The following is a 21,605-nucleotide window of genomic DNA, read 5'->3' on the forward strand; positions in this document are numbered from 1 at the left end:
ATGTATGTGCTTTGAAAATCTGTTGACTGCTACTAAAAAACATATGTTAAGAGATAAGAAATTTTATAAATAAATGAAACTCCCCTCTTTAAAAAAATCTAATCAATGTTTGAAACTATCAAATGAAGTAAATAGTAATAATTATTGTCAAATTGTAAAGAATCCAATACTTTTTATTGACAATAGCACTATTTTAAGATCAGTAATTAGTCTATTCAAACATTCATGATTTTTAATTTAAAAAAAAGTAATCTCACTCTTTTTAATCCTTAAATTTGTAATTTCGTATCCCTCACGTTTTATTCCGAAAAGGTCTATCTTCTGTGTGGTTGAATATAATATACAAAATCACTCAAAAAGAAAGCCCCATTCAGCAAGTGAGATATTAAATTATCTCAATGTTTATTTTCAAGAAAACAAGAATTACTGAATAGTATACTGTTAATTCAGAAAATAAAAGAGGCATTCTTTCATAAGATTTTATAAACACTTTAAAAGATACAGAAAAAATATACGATATTAACACTAAATTATATTATGGTTTCTCAATAACACGTGCGTATTTATGTTTTGAAACTGATAAAACAATACAGAACTAAACATCTAGGAAAGCGAGATTGACGTTCTCCAATTGTAAGAAGACGATTGAGGTTTAAAACTCGTCTGCCTGGTTTAAACCTACCTCATACTAGGTTTAACTTAGACAAGGCTGAACTAGATCTTCAGAACCGCGTTTTTCCTTAAACTTCGTTTCTGCAATGCAGCTTGGTTTAACTTCGCGGTTTAGACCAGGTTTAAAGTTAAACCTCGTTCTGACAATTCAGCCAGAGTGTTCAGTTTTCTTGTTTGTTGGTGTAGTAATTTTATAAACAACAGGACTTCAAAGAGTTTTATGTATAAAAATTTTAAGTTTGACTTTCATTTCTCAAAACTTGTTTTGTTAAACTCTTTTTAATTATAAATTAATTCTGCCAATTGTTTCAAACTGGATTCTACTATCTATTTTAACTTGGTATTCAAAAACCAGCTCATTGTTTTATATATATATATTCAATTTCATTTTCCATCATTTGATCATCATCCACCATTCACTTTTAAGTTAATTTACCATTTGCTGACTTGTCAACTGATCTTGTTTAGTTAAAGGTTCTTTGGAAATATGTTATTATGTTTAATCTGTTAATGACCTTCATAATTTTTTAACATTCTTCACGTTGTATGTTTGAAGCTATGTTTTGAGAATAAAGCTTTTTCTTACCCTGAGTTTTTATTGAAAGAACTGTAGAGAAAAAATTATTAGTATTTATCTGATTCAGAGCTTCTTAAATTGTTGGTCCTCAAATTACTTATGGCATTATTAAACGTAACTAATTCAAAAAAATTTATGACTTAAATTATGGGGTCATAAGAAATTTTTTTTTTGTACTGTTAAATTCACTGAAAGGGCTAAAGTCAAGGGATAGCAGCATGCAAATATGTCGCTGAGTATTAGCATGATGTAAAAAAGTATTACTAGGCAGTGCGATATTAGGTTTATTTAAATGGCCTGAAAAATGTAGGTTTGGAGTTGGAACTTTAAATTGTAGAGTCTGCAAGCCTTAATTTTCGTCATATAACCTCTATAAACTTGTGGATTCTATGACTCACTGGGCAAGATAAGGTCTTTTTTGATATCATGTTTCCTCTTTTTTTTGGCATTTTAGTTTGATAATAGAATTTTTTAAGTTTCAAAATCTATTTTCAATGAAACATTCTAACTTTCTCCGCACAAATTTTTCAGGTGAAATCTGTTTACAAAGAAAAGATTCAACCAACTGAGTTGTTGAAATTTCTTTTCAAAGTGTGTCTTTATGTTTTTCTGTATTCAAATTTAATTTTGTAACAAAGTTCTTCATGTCCACTATAATTAAATGAGTGTTATTCTGTCAGGGTTTGAAAAAAACCCGGGTATTTTAGAAAAAACCCAACCCGTCTGGGTTTTATTGAAAAAACCTGGGGAAAATTGGTTTTTTTCATTTAGTGCTCATAAGCTTTAAGTTTTACTGTGTAAATATTTTTATTTACACAGTATTGTACAGTGTTGTATAAGCAAGCTTAAAAATAGAAATAAATCCAAAAAATTGTTTTAATTTTGTTACATGTATTTTAAATTTAAATAACGCATTATCACTAATATATATTTCAATCTTCTTTAGTGTTAGGTACATAACATTTCACAATTTTTAACCCACGCATTATAAAATATAAATGCAGTAATATAAAAAGAACAAGTTTATTAATCTTTTTGTTTTCACACACATTTATTTACTATATTTATTAAACATATATATATATAACCCATTATAAAATTACCAGTAAATATTTATTATCAGTATAAACTGAAATTTCACCTGATTTTTGACTTTAATAAAAAACTGAAATAAATGTTTAATGGTCTTCCATGTTTTTATAATAAGATTAATAGAAAGTGAAATTAAAATTAAGTATAATTATAGAGTATCAGTCACTTCTCCATTTTTTTCAAATAATTAACCCTAGGAAAATGATTTTATTTTTAGATAAATAATTTTAAAAAGTTTAAGCTTATTTTTTTAAAGCCAGAAAATAAAACTGTTTAAATTTGTTAATGTATCACTTAGTAAAAAAAGATTCTTTTTAATTTTTTTAAACATATGAATTAATAATTATAACCGGTTTATTAATATATGAAGCCTGCTTTTATATTGATCTTTTGAAAAATTGATCTTTTCAGACTATATTATTTAAATTTCTATTTGATTTAATTTCATTAAAATATTTTTTTTTTGAAAAAACCCACCTAAAGTTTTCAATAGTACTTTAAAATTATAGATTCGAGTTTCTTTTACTTTACAAATATTAAAAACTTAATCATATAAATCCTGCAACTCTATTTGACAGACTTATGCTGCACAATAAATTATATAAAATTAAATGTGCAACAATAAGTTTTAATAAAAAATTTTTTGAAGAAACCCACTTATCGTTTCAAGTGGGTTTTTTCAAAGTGGGCCCGCCCAATAAAACCCGGGCAGGTTTTTTCAAAGTGGACCCACTTGGCGAACCCTGTATTCTGTACTAATCATTTATCTCATAGACTACAATTTAAAAATGTGCTTATTTTTTGTATATTATTTATTTCTATTAAACAATGTAGTGTATATTAAGAAGAGAAACACTTTTAAAAAAAAATTTTAAGTATATATATATAGGTTAGATTTTAATATTTTGCAACCTCTGAAGATGTAACAGTAGTGACTTGAATTACCTAAACTGGCATTAAATGGTAGTCTTTATGACAAATGTTTATTTAACTCTGGTTGAGAGTAGTTAAAGGGTTAATTAAATTCAAGAAAAGCCTGCAAGAGGTATCACGGAAGGGATAAAAACTTTAAGAAGCCTTGATCTAAGTGATGTAATTCAACATTCATACTTCATCATCCATCATAATTCATCACCCACTTTACTTCATTATTTGTTTTTTAAGTCTATAAAAATTGTAACAAATATATATTCTTTACATCAAAGTGGAAGCTAACTGAATAAAATATTCACTCAGCCTTTGACATATACTTACTATCATTTATTACTGTTTTAGAATGAATTATTACTTCATATTAATGATCTCATCTTTGAAGTACAGTTGGTGTTCTGACATATATTTTTCACCATCACTAATTATTAAATAATGTAACTGTACAAAGAGAAGAACAGATGTTGGCAAATCTGATATTGCATTTAAATACATTTGTTAAAATATATCATTCTTATAAAGTGTTTAATTTTCTCTAGGCTTGACTACTGTGGAATAGCTGTTTTAATTATAGGATCATTTGTTCCGTGGCTTTACTATGGTTTCTACTGTGATTATCAGCCCAAAGTTTTTTATTTTGTTCTTGTTAGTGTACTTGGTGCGGCTTCCATTATTGTTTCAATGTGGGATAAATTTAGCGAACCACAATTCCGTTGGTTGAGAGCTGGTTAGTAAATTTTAATTTGGCACTTTTTTCCCTCTTTATAGTATTTCAGCATATTAACAGAGAAATTCAAAACAATACAAAGGGGTCAAAAGACATCCCCTTTAATTTCAAAATGTAACTCAAGTATATTTTTTTTATGTAATCTTTTGAGTTTCATTTGTATTTTAAGCCTACAGGAAAATATAGAATAGTGCTGAAAAGTATTTTGACAGCATTTTTTTACACAGTTAAGGTTGCTTAAAATGTTTTGCACTAATCGAAAAAAAAATTCGATTGGAGCTTAATGGGACTAGTGTTCCTTGACTTTACTGTCAATTATAAATTAATGTTACACAAATGTATAATAGTCACAAATCAAGTGTTATTCCATTTCATTACTAAACACTTGTCCAATATGCAGTAACCAATATTCAGCATATTTTTTATTCGACATCGATCTAAGTTCTTGTGCTCATCACATATATACAGTCAAACCCCACTATAGTGAACAATGTTTATAGTGAACTCCCGGATATAGTGAACAAAATGTTCGGTCTCGTGCCTTGCTATACACATATGTTATTTTTTGTGGATATAGTAAACCAAAAAAGTGAGGAAGTTAGATATAATGAACCTTTTTTTGTCTTCAACTGATTTTTTTTATTTTTTAACAATTTTGAAATTTGTACTTCAAAATAAATACATATACCGATTTTTAAAATAATCTATAGAGGGGAATGTAGCGATAAGCATTTTTTCTTGTTTGCTTCTTTTATCTCACTTTCCCATCCTTAAACAAACCAAGCAGATGTTTCTAATCCAGGCACCTGTAAGGTGTCAGTGGGCTCAATATGTATTTTCTGTCAAAAGAAAATTCATTATTGGTTAGTGTTGATAAGGCCCTCATTTCACCTCCTTTTTGCTCTCAGTTCAGTTAAAAAAATCCTGCAACCAAGTCTCTCAAATTTAACTATGGCGAGCAATAAACGTAAAACATTCTCCATTGATGATAAAATTTGCATAATCAGAAAAATTTAAAATGGACGCAATCAAGCTAATATTTGCAAGGAATATAAACTATCCAAATCTGCAGTTTGTAACATATGGAAAAATAGGCGATTAATAATTTCTACGCATAAAAAAAATTTAGATGGCAGAAAAAAGTTGAGAAAAGCAGATCACAAGGATGCTGAAGAAGCATTACTGAAGTGGTTCACTAATCGAAGAAGACTCAATCTTCCTGTATCTGGACAAATGTTGATGAATTTCCTAAGCGATTTTATGAGACTTCTTTTATGTGCTCGAATGGCAGGTTAAACAGGTTTAAAAAGCGGAATGACAGAAATTCAGGAAAAATTATCAGAGTCGGGAAGTGTTTCCCTTTCTGATGTTGAGGATTGCTCATCTGCTAAATATTACTAATTTTTTTTTTTTACGCAGGACGAATAGTAATGAAAAATAACACATTTTTTGCTACTACATAATATTTTTGTCATTTATTTGAATAATGTGTAATAAAAGGGAGTTTAGGAACCATTAGTTAAGTTGCCTGTGTAACAGATATAGTGAACTCCCGGTTATAGAGAACCGAAATTTCGGTCCCTTGAAGGTTCACTATAGTAGGGCTTGACTGTATATATAAGATCTTACCATCATATTTTTTCAAACAAGTAAATTTGGATTAAATTTTTTTATAACTTTATTGTTCTAGATTCTTTTTGAGACCTGAGTTTCAATTTTTTATACTGCTCTTCTAGGAAAAGTATCTTTGTGTAATTGCTTTTTCTGCTTTCTCAGATCTTTATATGCTTCTGGATCACTAATTTGTAGGCATTATTTTTCTTGGTTGTTGCCAAAATGTACTCTAGATCGAACCAATCCATTTTCTTGTTCTTATTTTCCTCTGGTAAGGTTTCATTTACAGTGTCGCTTATTATATTCTTAAGTATTTCCTAGTCATTTTTGTACCATAATTTATGGAAGAAACACCGCACCTATTGTAAAGGCTGCACCCGCGATAAAGAGACTTAAAAGAAAAAAATCATGGTAAATGCCGCACATGTTATAAACGCTGCACCCATAATAACGATATAGTGGCAAAAGTGAATACAGTATAGGATCCAAAATCCGGCACTCACGGGACCGACAAAATCCCGCGTTTCGGAATTTGCCGAATTTCGGATCTCTTCCGGATATTCCAATGTGGCGCCCATATATTACGATAATTCAATTACGCTGTTAATTTCAGAAAAACCAATAAATTTAGCTAAGTTTCAATTGTAGATTATGATGGGGTGAATTTAAAACTGTCCCATCTTTAGAAATTTCATTAATTAAAATAATAAATTTCATTATTTAAAATAATAATCTATATGATATAATCAAGAGATAATTCAAGATGAAGTAATCAGAATTCTCCGAAAAAGAAATAATCGTTTCTTCTTCGGCGCAAGATCATTCTCATTTTTTCTTTTACATAACATTTTGTTTTAGCAGGAGACGTTCACCTCTCCAAGAAAAAAAAATAATAAATCTAGCAAGGAACTACAAAAAAAGTAACAATTAATGCTAAGAAACTAACAATGAATAACTACAAAAAAGAAGCAAACAAATAAGAAAAAAACAAGTTAACAAGTAACAAAAAAAGTAACAGTTAATAACTAATAAAAAGATAAATAAATCAAATTTAAAAAAAAAGCAGCAAGCGGGATAGAATTCATTTTGTACACCAAGTGAAAAAGAAGTTTCAATGTCAAAAGGGTGTGGCTAATTTATGGTCAAACAGGAGAGGGAAATGTGGGGACAAACCAGTACACTTGCACAGCTGTCAAGATTGATTGATCAGTTTCTCCCAACTTGCATTTCTTTATTTTGTTCATTGGAAATGCAGATGTTTTTACTTTTCAATTTCAACTGCTTTAGGAATAGATGTTTTGTTTGACACAGATTTATTATTATTTCATGTTTTTGTTTTTAAAAGATAAAATATAGTTACTTACTTCAAGGGGAAAAAAATATTCCAAAAAAGAGAAAATATGACTGTTTTTTTTTCTCTCTCTTATCAATAAAAATTTATTTAAAAAAAAAAGCACCTTGTAACAAAGTGAGAAAAAATGGGAAAGAGCTATCAACCACGCGGTTTGACCGGAATTAGAGCGAGATCAACCCACTTTCTTTAAGGGGTGGTGGGTTAGCAATAATGGTGCCATCTTTTGCCATAATTCGCAACTATTTTGATTAAAATTTTTATTTTCTCTTTGAAAAATGTAAAATTTATTTTTAAAATATCGTAAACGCTGCACTTAAAATTTTGAAGCTTTTAAACTCGTAAACGCCGCGGCATTTCTTCCATAAATTACGGTACTCCTGTTCCATAGGATCTGCTTGTTACCTCTATTTAACTCTTATAAAGGTTCAAAATGTCTGGGTTTTGGAGTTCAGAAACAATATACATCTAATTTTTGACAAAAGCAAAGTGATCTGAATCCATTTTTCTCTTCTATAGCATTTTGTACCCAGTAGGTTAATTTGGTGTCTAAGATCTATAAGAATATGGTTGATTTAGTTGTATGTCTTCCCATCGGGTAACCTTCACTTGGGCTTTATAAATATTCTTATTCATGGAATATTATGCCATCAATCAGTAATTCATTTGCAGCAGCTAAGTTGGTCAAAAATTCCTTATTCTCATTAATTACTTGATGTAAGCTTTGTTCTCCAATATTAAGCTTTAGCACATTGTCATTTCCAATTTTTGCATTGAAATCCTCAATCAAAAGATTAGTGTTTAATTTGTAGGCAATTCTCATATGTATTTTCTGAAAAATCTTAAAAACTTTCCTTACCAGTTTTTTTTCCTTTAGTGGGTGCACGCTCACAAATTATACTGATATAGTGTCTCCTATGAATCCTGTAGCTAAGTGATGTTTTTCTCTTGACAGCTATATAATAAACGTGTTTCTTCTCAAAGATGTCCTGACCTGTCCAGTATATTTCTTGCAATGCCAGGATATCAATGTCATATTTGTCAAAAACATCAGATTTCTCACTGTTATAAAAGATTTAGATATTCTATGTACCAGTAAATAATGTCCCATTTCTTGCCATGTCGTTTGGGTTGGCTTCGTCCAATTTTAACTCTTTGGGATTTCTGAACAAGATAGTTTTACAAGGTAGGTCTGTCAACCACACACCTAACCCCTAACCTGGCGGACCAAGGAGGTACTCTTCTTCTGTTTCCTTATTAATTTCTTTTCTGGCTTTGCTTGAAAGGCCCTTCCAGTAGCTAAGCTTACGTCGACATAGCTCAATGGGCCCTAAACTCACGCAAGCTCATCCACCACGGCAAGGTGGTAACTCCCATCTTCCAAGTTCAAGGTGGTAACTCCAGATTTCTTCTTAGAAGCAATATATGAAGCCAAACTACTTTTTTATGAGACTAAATATTCTTGTCTTTTCCAAACTGGCTGATGATAGATCTCTTACATTTTTTAAAACAAGTTATGGTTTGTTTTTGGACAGATTTTTAATTCGTGTGGTTTTAAACCTTAGTGTTATACATCTTTTCAATGTTCGTCCATATATTTCTTTCATTTTTACATGTTGTGTATAACAAAAGAGAAGATTGGTTGCTGTCAAAATACTTTTCAGATAGTATTCAATATTGTTTTCTTTACTATTTAAGACATTTTTTAATTTAATAAAAATGGATTTTTGCGAAAGTAAAACAATTGTAAAATCCTTATTTATAATGTAAATGTTATTTAAAAGATCCCTTACTGTTAAAATATTTCTTTTATTAATGGTTATAGTAATTTACCTGAATAGAATTTTTTTTGGTAGTTATTGTTGTTTAATTTTATTTTGTTTAAATCATTTGGCAACATGCACAATTTGCAAGCATCTACCTTTTCAGTACAAATGTACGATGTTAAACTTAATATGTAGTTTCATAATGGAAGCTCATTTAGAAAAATTCTAGTAGCATGAATTTCAATTCCTAATGTAATGTTGTAAATATATTAGCTATGGTTTGAACAATGTTAAATGATTCCATTGTGTTTGGGCCCACTGGGCTTGAAATCACTTCACACAAAAAAACACAGCAATGGACTGTATAAATAAAACACTAATTTATTATAACTTCTCATGGTGTTCACCGACACGCACATAACGATCTCTCAGAGCTCTTCAAGGAACACATTTCTACAGCTCGTATAGATGGCGCCTTAACATACAGCCACCCATTGAAATGTTAATTCAATAATTGTCACACAAATTATATTTTCACAACAGTTCAATATCAATTCAAATTACATATAATTAATATACAATGATTAACAACAAATATAGATTTTTTTTACACACTTAGTTAACATTTTTAGTTTATACTCTTTAAGAAATTCACTACATAAATTATATAAATAATCCTTAAAGTATTTAAATAATCCTACATAAATCCGTGATTGGCAAAACACAAATTTTAGAGATGACTCTTTTTAAAATGCCATATTGTGTTTTAACTTGCACTACTTATTTTTTTATCATTTCCTTTATAAACATTAATAATTCTACCCATAAGCCATTTGTGAGTAGGAAAATTATCCTCCACTAACAATACTAAATCACCAATTTTTGCATTATCTTTCTCAAATTGCCCATTATAACACTGTTGCAATTCATTTAAATAACTTTTATGCCATTTTTTCCACACTAGCTACACTATCTTAGTTAATCTCTGCCATTTTTTAAGATTATTTTCTTTTAGATTTGTAAAATCTGGTTCAATTATGGAATTTAATGGTCTATGAATTAAAAAATGGGCAGGTGTTAAAACCTCAAAATCGTCTGTATTAGCAGATAATGGACAGAGTGGACGTGAATTAAGAATTCCTTCTATTTGAGTTATTACTGTAAGAAATTCTTCAAAAGTTAAAGTCGCTTCTCTGACCACTTGTTTAAAATGGTACTAAAAGGATTTTATTGAGGCTTCCCACAAACCTCCGAAATTCAGTGATCGGGGAGGAATAAATTTCCACTCTATTGTTTCTTCGCACAAAAAATTTGCCAAATTTTTATCAGATTTTTTAACTAAATCATAAAGATTTTTGATTTCTCTATTAGCACCTACAAAATTTTTCGCATTATCTGCAGGGTGGCCAGCCACCAGGAATTATCAGGGAATTTTTTTTACACTGGAAAAATCGGGGAAATTTGTATAAAACCTGGAAAAATCAGGGAATTTTAAAAAAAAGCTGGAAATTTTTTCTTTGTTAATTTTTTTAATTTCACAAGTTTAAATTATTTACTAATTTTCTTAATTTAAATTATTTCATCCATTATACCAACTTTTTTGAGACTGAAATGTATCGCCAAACAGTTGAAATGTTATCAACTTAGTGATACTTTGCTTGCATCGAAATTTGCTCCATTACAGCTCTGTTAAACTAGAATGCCGCTTAAAATTCTCCCACGGTTGCTAAATGAATGTAGAAACCTTTGATCGCTATGGGACTGTGCAATTTAGGGAAGATTCTGGTGGAGATGGAAGAAGGGATTAGGATATTAGCTTCTGTTTTTAAATTCTGTCTTTGGGCTGAATCCATTTATGACTCAAGTTTGTTCCAATGCTATGGTGGTAATTTTTTTCTATTTTGACAAAATGTTTTTGTATTTTTAACTTTATAAATTTCTCTAAAAATTAGTTGATTATAATTTAATAATAATAGATTTTATATTGCACTCTTTTTCTGAAACCTTTTCTACTCCCATTCAAATAAATCTGTGAATTATTTTTTCTCAGCAAACCAACCAATCACACATTTTTTTACAATCGCTAACAGCAATGTTTGTCAACAAATTTTTACAATTGTTGCATTAATGCTAATTTTTTCTATTTCATTTTAGCCTTCGATAACAAATTTTAATTTTAAAAAAAAGTTTTTTTTAAGAACTAACTATATATTAATAATTAATTTTACTCTTCTGTTGGTCAATATATGATTTTGATTCAAAATTTTGTACCAAAACATTAAAAAATAAATAAAAAATCTTGCCAAATTGTCAAAATAAATTTTTTATTCAAGATCATATGTTAAAAAAATAACATTTTGAATGAAATATTTTATTATATAGACACTTTTCTTGTACACATTCATCTTACATTTTATAAGAAAAAAGAAAGAAAAACCTGGAAATTTTAAGATTTTTATCTGGAAAAATCAGGGAAATTTGAAATCTGATTTGAGTGGCCACCCTGTATCTGAATACAGTCTAGCAGGTTTCCCTTTACATGAAATAAATCTCTTTAAAATGGCAATAAAGGCATTAGATGTCAAATCTGATACTAATTCAATATGCACGACTTTAGAAACAAAACAAACAAATATGCACACATAAATTTTAAGAAGGATACTTTTTCTTAAATTATTTGCCTTTACCATAAACGGACCACAAAGATCCACTCCACTCCAATTAAACGGATATTCAGCTCTAGTTCTTTCTTTCGGTAAATTACCTATTAACTGCTTTGATATGATAGGCTTTACCTTAAAGCATGTTATACACTCATTAACAATTTTTCGACACGATGAACGACCATTAATTGGCCAAAATTTTAACCTTACATGACACAATTATGATGTAGCATTCAAATGAGAATATTTTAGATGATAATAGTATACAATAATATGAGTTTATGGTTTTTAGGAAGAATAATTTGAAATTTCTTACCAAATGTTAAATCCGAGGATGAAAGTCTTCGTCCTACTCCATCAGAGTCAAGAAAGGGGTTTTTTAAGCTTTTAACTTTTTACCTCCACACTTCAACTTTTTTTCAGCAATTATATGTCTTCTGCAAACTCCTCATGTTGGACCATCTTCGCTAAAGCAGTTTCAACTTCATTTATCTCCGATACACTTAAAGGTCCGGAAATCCTTAGGTTGTTGATGAATCTAGAAATATAACTAAGAATACTAATAACTAAGGCCCGGATTTTGATGACATTTGCATTTTTATGCATTTTTGGACATTTTTTGTCTTTTAGAGCATTTTTTTTAGATTTATAGGGCATTTTTCTTTAAATTTTGGGGCATATTTTGCATTTTAATGCATTTTTTAAAGTTTTTTGTTAATTTTTTCCAATTTTTACTATTTTTTATCAATTTTCATTATTACACTGGCTTCCAAACAATGAAGAAAATCTATAGAATATTAACAGGTGAAGCAAAATCTTTTCTAATTGAAGAAGAATTGTAAGTAAGTGAGACCGTATTTTTCAAGTACGCACCTATAACATCAGTAGACGTTGAAAGAAGCTTCTGCAGGAATGAAAATTTACTTTCAGACAAGAGACGCTCGCTTACATTTCAAATTATCAAAAGACATTTAATAATCCAATGTAATTCTGATATTTAGTAATATTATGAGATGGAAGTTGTTATATCCATTAAAGTTTCTATACAAAATAAAAATATTTTGGTGTCAATATATTTTCCTTTTTTTGTTATTTTAGGATATAGAACATATTTTTCAAACTTTAATGAACATAGAACAAGTATTGCATTGCTTTATATGTTTTAAATGACTCCTAATAATTTTAAAGACCAAAATATTTTTTTGATTCAATATTTTTACTTTAAGGCATTTTTTGCGCAATTTTTGCATTTTTAAGGGCATTAGTTGAGGTTTTTTAGGTCATCAAAATCCGGGCTCTACTAATAACAGTTATGTAATTATTACTCAAATTAATTAGGTCACTAACAAAATTATTAGTGTTTAAATTCAACTAAGTTCGGAATTAAATTCCTCACAAGAATTAGTCACTGTTATTGGTCTGTTAGGATAAACACTGTCTGCTAGAAATTTAGGACCCTTGAACCATAAGTCATGAGTTTATCCGGTTCCATACCTCTTGACAGGATATCTGCAGGATTTTGGTCTGAAATCAGATGACCCCACTGTTGAATCTATGTGTATTCCTGGATTGTAGCCACTCGGTTCTGAACAAAAGTCTTTAAGTCAATTGAGTCTTTTGTATCCATGCCAACACAATCACAGAATCTGACCGTAAATAGATTGTAGACTCTATTTTGATAGCTGTAAGAACTCTCTTTACTAACTTGGATAAAAGCACTGCCACGGAAAGTTCAAGTTTAGGTATTGTAAGGCTTTTGATTGGTGCAACCCTGGACTTGCTTGTAATTAGCCTTATCATTGTTTCGCCAGATAAATTCGTAGATTTAAGATAAATTTGCAGCTCCATAACAACGTTCTGAAGCATCAGAAAAACCATGGATCTCAATCCTAATTGATTTCGCAATAACTATTAGTCTCTCAATCTTAATATAGTTCACATTTTCCAGTTTACACAAAAACTGATGCCATTCCTCAAATTCTGCTGTTGGTAGAGGATCTGATCAGTCTATATTCAATCTCAACAGTCTTTGCATGAAGATTTTGGCTTTAGCAACCACTGGTCCAATTAGTCCCAATGGGTCAAATAAACGGGCAATGGTGGACAAAACACTTCTCTTAGTATAAGAAATGTCTAATTTCACTTGAACTCTGAAGGCAAAACAGTCTTCCATTGGAATCCAAATCACTCCCAACGTTTTGATCTCACTGGAATTTGAAAAGTTATAATTTTCACCAACACTAGATGACAGTTCACTACGATTGCTGCACCACTTGTGGAGTTCCATTCCAGCCTCTTCCATAATCGAAATAGGTTGCCATTTCAACTCTTTTGCCTCTTCTAAGGTTTCTGCTCCATTTACTACATCGTCCATATACATATTGTTACGAAGTACAGGTGATGCGATCGGATAACGATTTTTTTCATCAATCAATAATTGTCTCAATGTTCATGTAGCAAGAAAAGGTGCACTCGCAGTACCATACGTCACTGTAACCAGTTTGTAAGTCTTTGGAGGCTTATTTGGCTCATTATTCCACAATATTCGAAGCAGCTTTTGTTGATCTTGATGTATGAGAATCATTCTGTACATCATTTTTACATCCACGGTAAACGCAAAGCAAACACATATTTTCGGAATCCAATCATCATAGCATAAAGGTCCTCTTGTAACAATCCTCCATTGTACTGTATAGAGTTTAGTGAAGTACCGTTATTTGTAACATTAGAACAGTTAAACACAACTCTGAGTTTTGTATTTGTTTTCTCAAGTCTCAGAATACCGTGGTGTGTAGCGTAATAAGCTACATCAGGCTCTCTTTCCTCATTCACTTCTTTCATATGTCCAAGCTTAAGATATTCTGCTAAAAATTCGTTGTAAAGTTTCAAATATTCATGGTCCTTAGACAGCCGCATATTTAAAGAATTTAATCTCTTGAGAGCAATTTCCCTAGATTTACCAAGCACGAGGGATCCTCTTTAAGGGGCATCGTCACTACGTTCCTGCCTTCATCATTTCTGAAATGAGTATCTGCCTAGTGTTTCTCACAAATTAAATTTTCTTTATTTTTCGTTACTGTTTCACCTACACTCTCTATTTTCCAGAATTTTTCTAATATTTGGTTTAAGTCCTCATCTTGAATTAAACCGCAGTGAATCTTTGCTTCATTTACTGAATCTAAATTTCCAGTTATTATGTACCGAAATACACTATTAACCAAAAGCAATTGCGAATTTTTAATTTTAATTCTTTCTGGTTTTAATAACTCATAAAATATATTTTCCCCCAATAACATAAGAACATTAAAGGTATCATCAGCCAAATCCATGAAATTTGAAAAATCAACATTTATTTATAAAGTTTTATTTGGAATAAATCTGATATTTTTTTTACCATTAGTATATCTAATTCTCTTTCACATGATTTGTTTTTACTCGTTACACATGATTCGTTTAACACACCCACTAACCATCATAGAATTATCATTCAAACAGGAAATTAATGTGTTTATTTTTTTACTCTTTAGTTGTAATTTATTCGCACACTCATTTGAAATAAGGCAGGTTTCACTGCCAGAATCCAGTAACGCTCTACATGTCTGCCATTCTGAATATTTATTCTTTACGAGAATTAATGCAGTTCATAATAAACATCTTTTAACTTTGTTTTGAGAAAAAGCAGTTGCCACAATCTGCACATTTTCATTTGGCGCCTGATCGAAAGCCGAATCATTATTTAATGAGGTTTGCGGTTTTTGATCAACATTTGAAGCTAAAGAATTATATTTCATTTCTCTGGGAAAGTGTAAAGATTTATGGTGAGGCCTTGAACAAAAACAATTTCTTGCCTTACACTGTTTAACGCTGCACTCAGGGGATAAGCATTTAAAACACACATTTTTATTTTTTCCACTTCAATTCTCTCATGTACAGATAACTTTAAATAATCTGGGCACTTAAATAATGGATGGGTTTGACTACATAAAATACACTTTGAATCTTTTACATCAGAAAAAACACTTTTGAAAAGGATTCATTATTATTACTCTTAGGATTATATTTATTCCGTTGAAAAGAGTTACTTTCACTTTCGAGGCGGGACTTCCCCCCTTGCTATGATAAATATAGGTCAGCCTCACTTGCTAACTTTTGTGGTTCAAACCAACTATCCGCTTGTTTTATATTTATGTGTGCAGCTGTTTCTCGATCTAGAGTTGAAAATAATTTATCGGAAACTATCAATTTCTTCAAGGTCTCAAAATCATTCACTTTTCTTAACTTTAAATAATACTCAAAATTGGTTGTTAAGCGAGATGCAAATTGCACATTAGACTCATTTAAGCGTTGAGCTTTTCCAAAATTATTTAGGCACATTTGAGGGGATAGACTTTAGTTAGTTAGACTTAGAGGTTGGGCAGCTCTGACGAGCAGGGCACATCGACCAGAGGTCTATTGTACCCAAACCCTAAAATCATGATTAGCATAAAAGCCCTATGGCTGAAATAAAATTCAGCAAGCACCTTACAGGAACATCTTGCAGTTCCCAGGCATTGACGATATGCTGCCCTAAATGCTCAAATCTTTGAGCAGAATAGACCTCACAATCACAGAGTATGTGTCGTGATGTCTCTTCTTCTAGATGACATCCCCGACAAAGAGAATTGGATTCTATTCCCATAATGTTTAGGTGTCTCCTGAGGATACAGTGGCCAGTAAGAAGACCTATGATCTTCCTTATACTGTTTCTATTAAGCTTTAAGAGCTCCTTTTGACGTACACTGGGACAGTCTTGATTCAGCTCCTTAGCTTGTCTCTGACCGTCAGCAGCGATCATGGGCGATCTTGCCGTAGAGCTTGAATATGGTTGCCCTAAATGAGGAGGGAGAAATTCCCAGCGCAGGTTCAGGGCCCCAGAAAATTGCATTAGAGCCAGCCCGTGCTGCTTCGTCAGCTAGCTCATTTCCACCGATACCCATATGTCCTGGTACCCAATGCAGGGATACCTTGTTATGAGCGGACAGGTCACAGAGGACCGAGAAGCATTCCCACACTAACAAAGAGTTTGAGGGGATGGTTCGAATTCTATTAACAGGATTGATTTAATTGTTTGGTAGTTCGAAATATCCTTATCACTTAGGTATATTATTATATTAGATGCTCTTTCTCCCAATAAATTTAACAGTATCCCAGCTTTATGAATTTCAGGCACTTGTTTACTATTAAATGCTCTCTCCAACGACGCAAAGAAAAAACTCCACTCTTCGGGTCGCGTTGGTAGTTTTACTGTTCAAGTTCGAAAACTTATTATTAATTGATCTATAGATTATGGATTTGACTCACTTACACTAACTTCGGTTTTATTTTCAGCTCTGAACTTAGCGAGTTCCAGTTCATTTTTAGATCTCACTATTTTAATTTTTTCAATCTCAATTAATCTTTGTTCTTCTAACTTACGATTTTCGATTACGGAATTTGTTAATTTTTTTCACAAAATCTGGATTATTTTTGAAGATATCACTTTTCTCAATAGAATTTATTAAATCAAATCTTCTTTTTTAGCACTTTGAAGCATCTTTTTAGCTTAACACAAAAACACTCTTATTTAGGGAAACAATTAATTCACAATGAAAACAATAAGGACAATATTAACTCTCAAAGTAATTTTCACTCTAACTCAATGTAATTGAAATTTATCTAAATTCAAAAATTATTTATAATTATCCAAAACAAACAAACAAAAAAATATTGCTCTCACCCTTCGGCTAGTTGAAAATGCTGTCAACAAGACCATGAACTAATTTCTCGAATTAGTAATCTTTATTAATCACGAAACGAGATATCCCCTTGTTCACAAATAATTATATGAATTTCACGACATTTTCCACAGGTAGCATAATCGAGCTCCAGCGCTGTTGGACCAATGTTTGGGCCTGCTGGGTTTGAAATCACTTCACACAAAAAAACACAGCAAAAAGACTAAATAAAACACTAATTTATTATCACTTCTCATGGTGTTCACCGACACGCACACAACAATGATCTCTCAGAGCTCTTCAAGGAACATATTTCCACATCTCGTATAGATAGCGCTTTAACTCATTGTTTTAACATTTTCATTTATTTTATTTTTTGGCAGTGAGCAACAATGTTATTTTACATTGTCCACTGGAATCTATGGATATTTTAACTGATGGTACTCATATTTTTGAATTGTAATTATTCAAAATAAGTTTAATATTTCATTCCTATTTTATTTCAAAATATTATGCAAGTTGTTTTGCTTAATAGTGATTTATTGTATCTCCTGAGTTGTACATAATTTTAACAGGAAAGAAATATTAATTTAGCTTTTAAAAACTAGTATGAATACCAAAACATAATATGATGTGTGAAATTAAACTGCATTCATTTAAATTAATTGTTATTATAATAGTTTGAGAATATTCTGTAATCTTAATTTTATTAAAAAAAAATATTTGAATGTAGGAGTGTTTGCTGGCTTTGGATTAAGTGGTGTCATTCCTGCTGTGCACTATCTAATTGTTAAAGGTTTCTTCCAAGCGGTATATCATGCTTCCTTTGGATGGTTGTGTCTGATGGGATCACTCTATCTTCTTGGTGCTGCTTTTTATGCATTAAGAGTTCCTGAGCGCTTTTTTCCTGGAAAATGTGACATTTGGGTTAGTATCATTCCTTTAAATTATTAAAATGATGATAAACCTCAATAATAAGGTTGACAAAAAAAATCTAAGTATATCTTAAATCTTTTAGCTGTAATGCGGAAAAGTTGCTAAGTACAATCATTACAAAAATGTGAAATCTGACACATTCTTTTGCCTTAATCTGCCAAGAGTTGTGAAAACTAGACTAAAAATTCTTATAATTCAAAAGAATAATTATTTTTAAAGAAAAATATTTTCTTCCACTATATTGTCTCTAATTTATTAATTTCATGTTGTTCTCATCCCCATGACCAGCAGAGCTAGATCAGGTCCATGAGCTCGTTCACTCTAGGAAAGTTTAGTACCAGCAGGGGAGTCCTGGGCAGCAAAACACTTAGTGCACATTTCGAAGTGTTTATTACCATCGTTATAAGTCATTGGTGACAGATGTCCACTGAGGAAACCAGTAATGGCAGTTTGTTCTCATCTATTGCTGCCCCGAGCCAAGGAGCCCCCTGGGCACCTACTCTGATACCATGTGTGTACCGGCGGGACCGCCCAAATGGCCATATTCTTTGCCTTACATTTAGAAAAATGCTCCAAGTAAGTAAGAGGAGCGACAGTCGTAATCGCCTCTTCAGCACCTGCTTTGGCCAAACTGTCAGCAATCTCATTTCCAGCTATATCAACATGTGACGGAATCCACTGAAAGTGAATCCGATGAGAAAGGGAAAGATGTTTTAGTTTCCTGAGAATGTCAGCACCAACACTGTCCCTGACATTATGCCATTCGGCCAGGTGCTGGATAGCACTTTTACGATCTGAAAAGATCCAGATATCAATAAACTGCGAAAGCGACATGGAGTCCAGACCCTCAAGAATTGCAATACGTTCGCTTCGGAATACTGAGCAGAAGTCCGGATTTCTTCTCTTGAATTAGTTTTAAGGTAACCCTCTAGGCGTCTCCCCTCTCTCTAAGTTTCTTACTTCAAGCGGCAGGCACATTTAGAAAGATGCTACCTAAAATGTCGAGGGTCGCACAAAAGGTTTGCTTTCTCCCTTCTGTTTCAATTTGTGGTTAAAAGGGGTGATTATCGGTCTAGGTGGTCAAGGAGGGTCAAGGCAGTTTGATGGATGAATGTGATTCACTTTTCTGAAAGTGATTGTTGAACTGTATACAATCTTACATTTTTCTCTGAAATATCAAGCAATTCTTTCGTTCTGATAAGATAATTACTTTCAGGTTATTTTACATTCCTTCTTGTCCTTTGCTTTTTGACAATGATATAGTTTAAATATAACACCAAATGGGTTTTACGAATGTTCCCTCAGATGGTGCTGAATAGATTCTTGTGATTAATAATTTTTCCTTCCTGTTTCCTGTGATTTATTTTTCTTCCCAGATACATTTGCAACTACCTTCTAAGTTTTTTACTTTAAAAAATGTGTATATATTTTAAATCGCCTCATTTTCGAATTAAAGTACAAGTTCGTTGATATACATGTTAGTAATAAGTCATATTTATCTTTTAAGTACATTAATGATAATTTTAAATTAATTAATGAGCATAGTAAAACAAAAAGCATTTGCTGAACGCTACTGTTCTAAAGATGGAATATTGTTAAAAAGGTACTTAAAACGTTTCAATGTACGTTAAAACTTTTTGAACAGTGCTCATACTGAATTTCAAGTTATTTGGATATAATTCATCTTTTAAACATTTGAGTAAAAATCCATTCGCTGCTCTTTTGATAATTTATACAAAAGCCTAAAAATATAAATTTCTATTTACACTACTTAAGCAAAACTGAATTTTCTATTATAAAATTTCTTATTTTATTTTACAGGATAAAATCAATAAGGCTGAAAATAATTCGAAATCTTATGAAATTTAACATACCAAGAATAAATATCAGTACAAGAATCGTTACGAGAATATTATTTCACAACTCAATATAATGATTCTTTGTAGTTTTGTCTATTGCTGTTAAATTCAGAGTAGTGATTTTTACAATATAGATCATGGAATGATATACACAGTATGTGACCCAAAATCCGGCACTCACGGGACCAACGAAATTCCGTATTTCGGAATTTTCCGAATTTTGGATCTCTTTCGGAAATTCCAATATGGCGCCCATGTATTACGATAATTCAATTATGCTGTTAATTTCAGAAAAACCCATAAATTTAACTAAGTTTCAATTGTAAATTATGATGGGGTGAATTTAAAACTGTCCCATCTTTAGAAATTTCATTAATTAAAATAATAATCTATATGATATAATCAAGAAGAAATAATCCGAAGAAATAATTCAAGATGAAATAATCCGAATCTTCCGAAAAAGAAATAATCTTCAGTGCAAGATCATTGTTCTCGTTTTTTCTTTTACATAACATTTTGTTTTAACAAAAGAAGCTCACCTCGCTTAAAAATAAATAAAAAAAGCTAACAAGGAACTACAAAAAGAGTAACAATTAATGCTAAAAAACTAACAATGAATAACTACAAAAAAGAAGCAAACAACAAAAAAAACAAGTAACAGAAAAAAGCAACGGTTAATAACTAATAAAAAGATAAATAAATCGAGTTTAAAAAAAAGCAGCAAAAGGGATAGAATTCATTTTGTACACCACCTGAGAAAGAAGTTTCAATGTCAAAGGAGTGTGGCTAATTTATGGTCAAACAGGAGAGGAAAATGTGGGAACAAACCAGTAAAGCACTTGCACAGCTGTCAAGATTGATTGATCAGTTTCTCCCAACTTGCATTTCTTTATTTTATTCATTAGAAATGCAGATGTTTTTACTTTTCAATTTCACTTTATTTTAAACTGCTTTTGGAATAGATGGTTTGTTTGACACAGATTTATTATTTTTTTTCTTCATGTTTTTATTTTTAAAAGAGTTACTTAATGGTTACTTACTTCAGGAGAAAAAAAATTCCAAATAAAAAGAGAATATGACTGATTTTTTTTTCTCTTATCAATAAAAATTTCTTAAAAAAAAAACAAAAAATAATTAGGTCGGATTAAGTGACGAATTTCGGGTCCTGCCGGATTAGGGGTCCCATACTGTATTTGGAAAAAATATCAAGTGGTAGTAACAGAATTTAAATATACGAAAATAAACATATTTTTACAAAAATTTTGGTAGTATTGATTTAAAATATTTAATATTGAACATTTTTTTTTAAAATTATAATCATTGCACCATGTTGGTTCACAGTATCGGCATTTGTAAAAAAATGGTGTCTCATAAACACAATGGTAAATAACAAACAACAATAATTTTTTTCGATCTATAGAATATAGTTCGTGAAAAATTGGAAAAATTTGTTAAAAGGACTTTATCACTTTCTCTCCCTATCTGTTAGATACAAAACGTTGTTCTGCTTTTATTTTTCCTCGAAACAAACTGACAAGAATTAGAACTAATCATTATGACATAAAAATACTTTGACATAAGAAAAAGTACTACGATTATGCACACCTTTTGTATGCAATAAAATAACATCGAAAATACTTTTTAAAAAAATAAAATTTTTCAAAA

The 21,605-nt window shown here is 30.8% G+C and overlaps 1 protein-coding gene across 4 annotated transcripts in view; it reads left to right on the forward strand.

The window, feature by feature from the left end:
• Nucleotides 1–21,605, forward strand: part of LOC107439801 (adiponectin receptor protein) — a 71,765-nt gene that overhangs the window by 41,327 nt on the left and 8,833 nt on the right. For 3 of the 4 annotated variants that reach the window (XM_016052507.4, XM_016052506.3, XM_043054720.2), the window contains 2 exons: nt 3,811–3,998; nt 17,879–18,072. In XM_016052507.4, the coding sequence (XP_015907993.1) occupies nt 3,811–3,998; nt 17,879–18,072 (382 nt within the window). Of the gene's footprint in view, nt 1–3,810; nt 3,999–17,878; nt 18,073–19,902; nt 21,201–21,605 lie in introns of those variants that run through there. The other variant, XM_016052508.4, reaches the window with a different exon arrangement.

This window comes from Parasteatoda tepidariorum, chromosome X2, assembly GCF_043381705.1.
Source record: "Parasteatoda tepidariorum isolate YZ-2023 chromosome X2, CAS_Ptep_4.0, whole genome shotgun sequence".
NCBI classification, from domain to species: domain Eukaryota; kingdom Metazoa; phylum Arthropoda; class Arachnida; order Araneae; family Theridiidae; genus Parasteatoda; species Parasteatoda tepidariorum.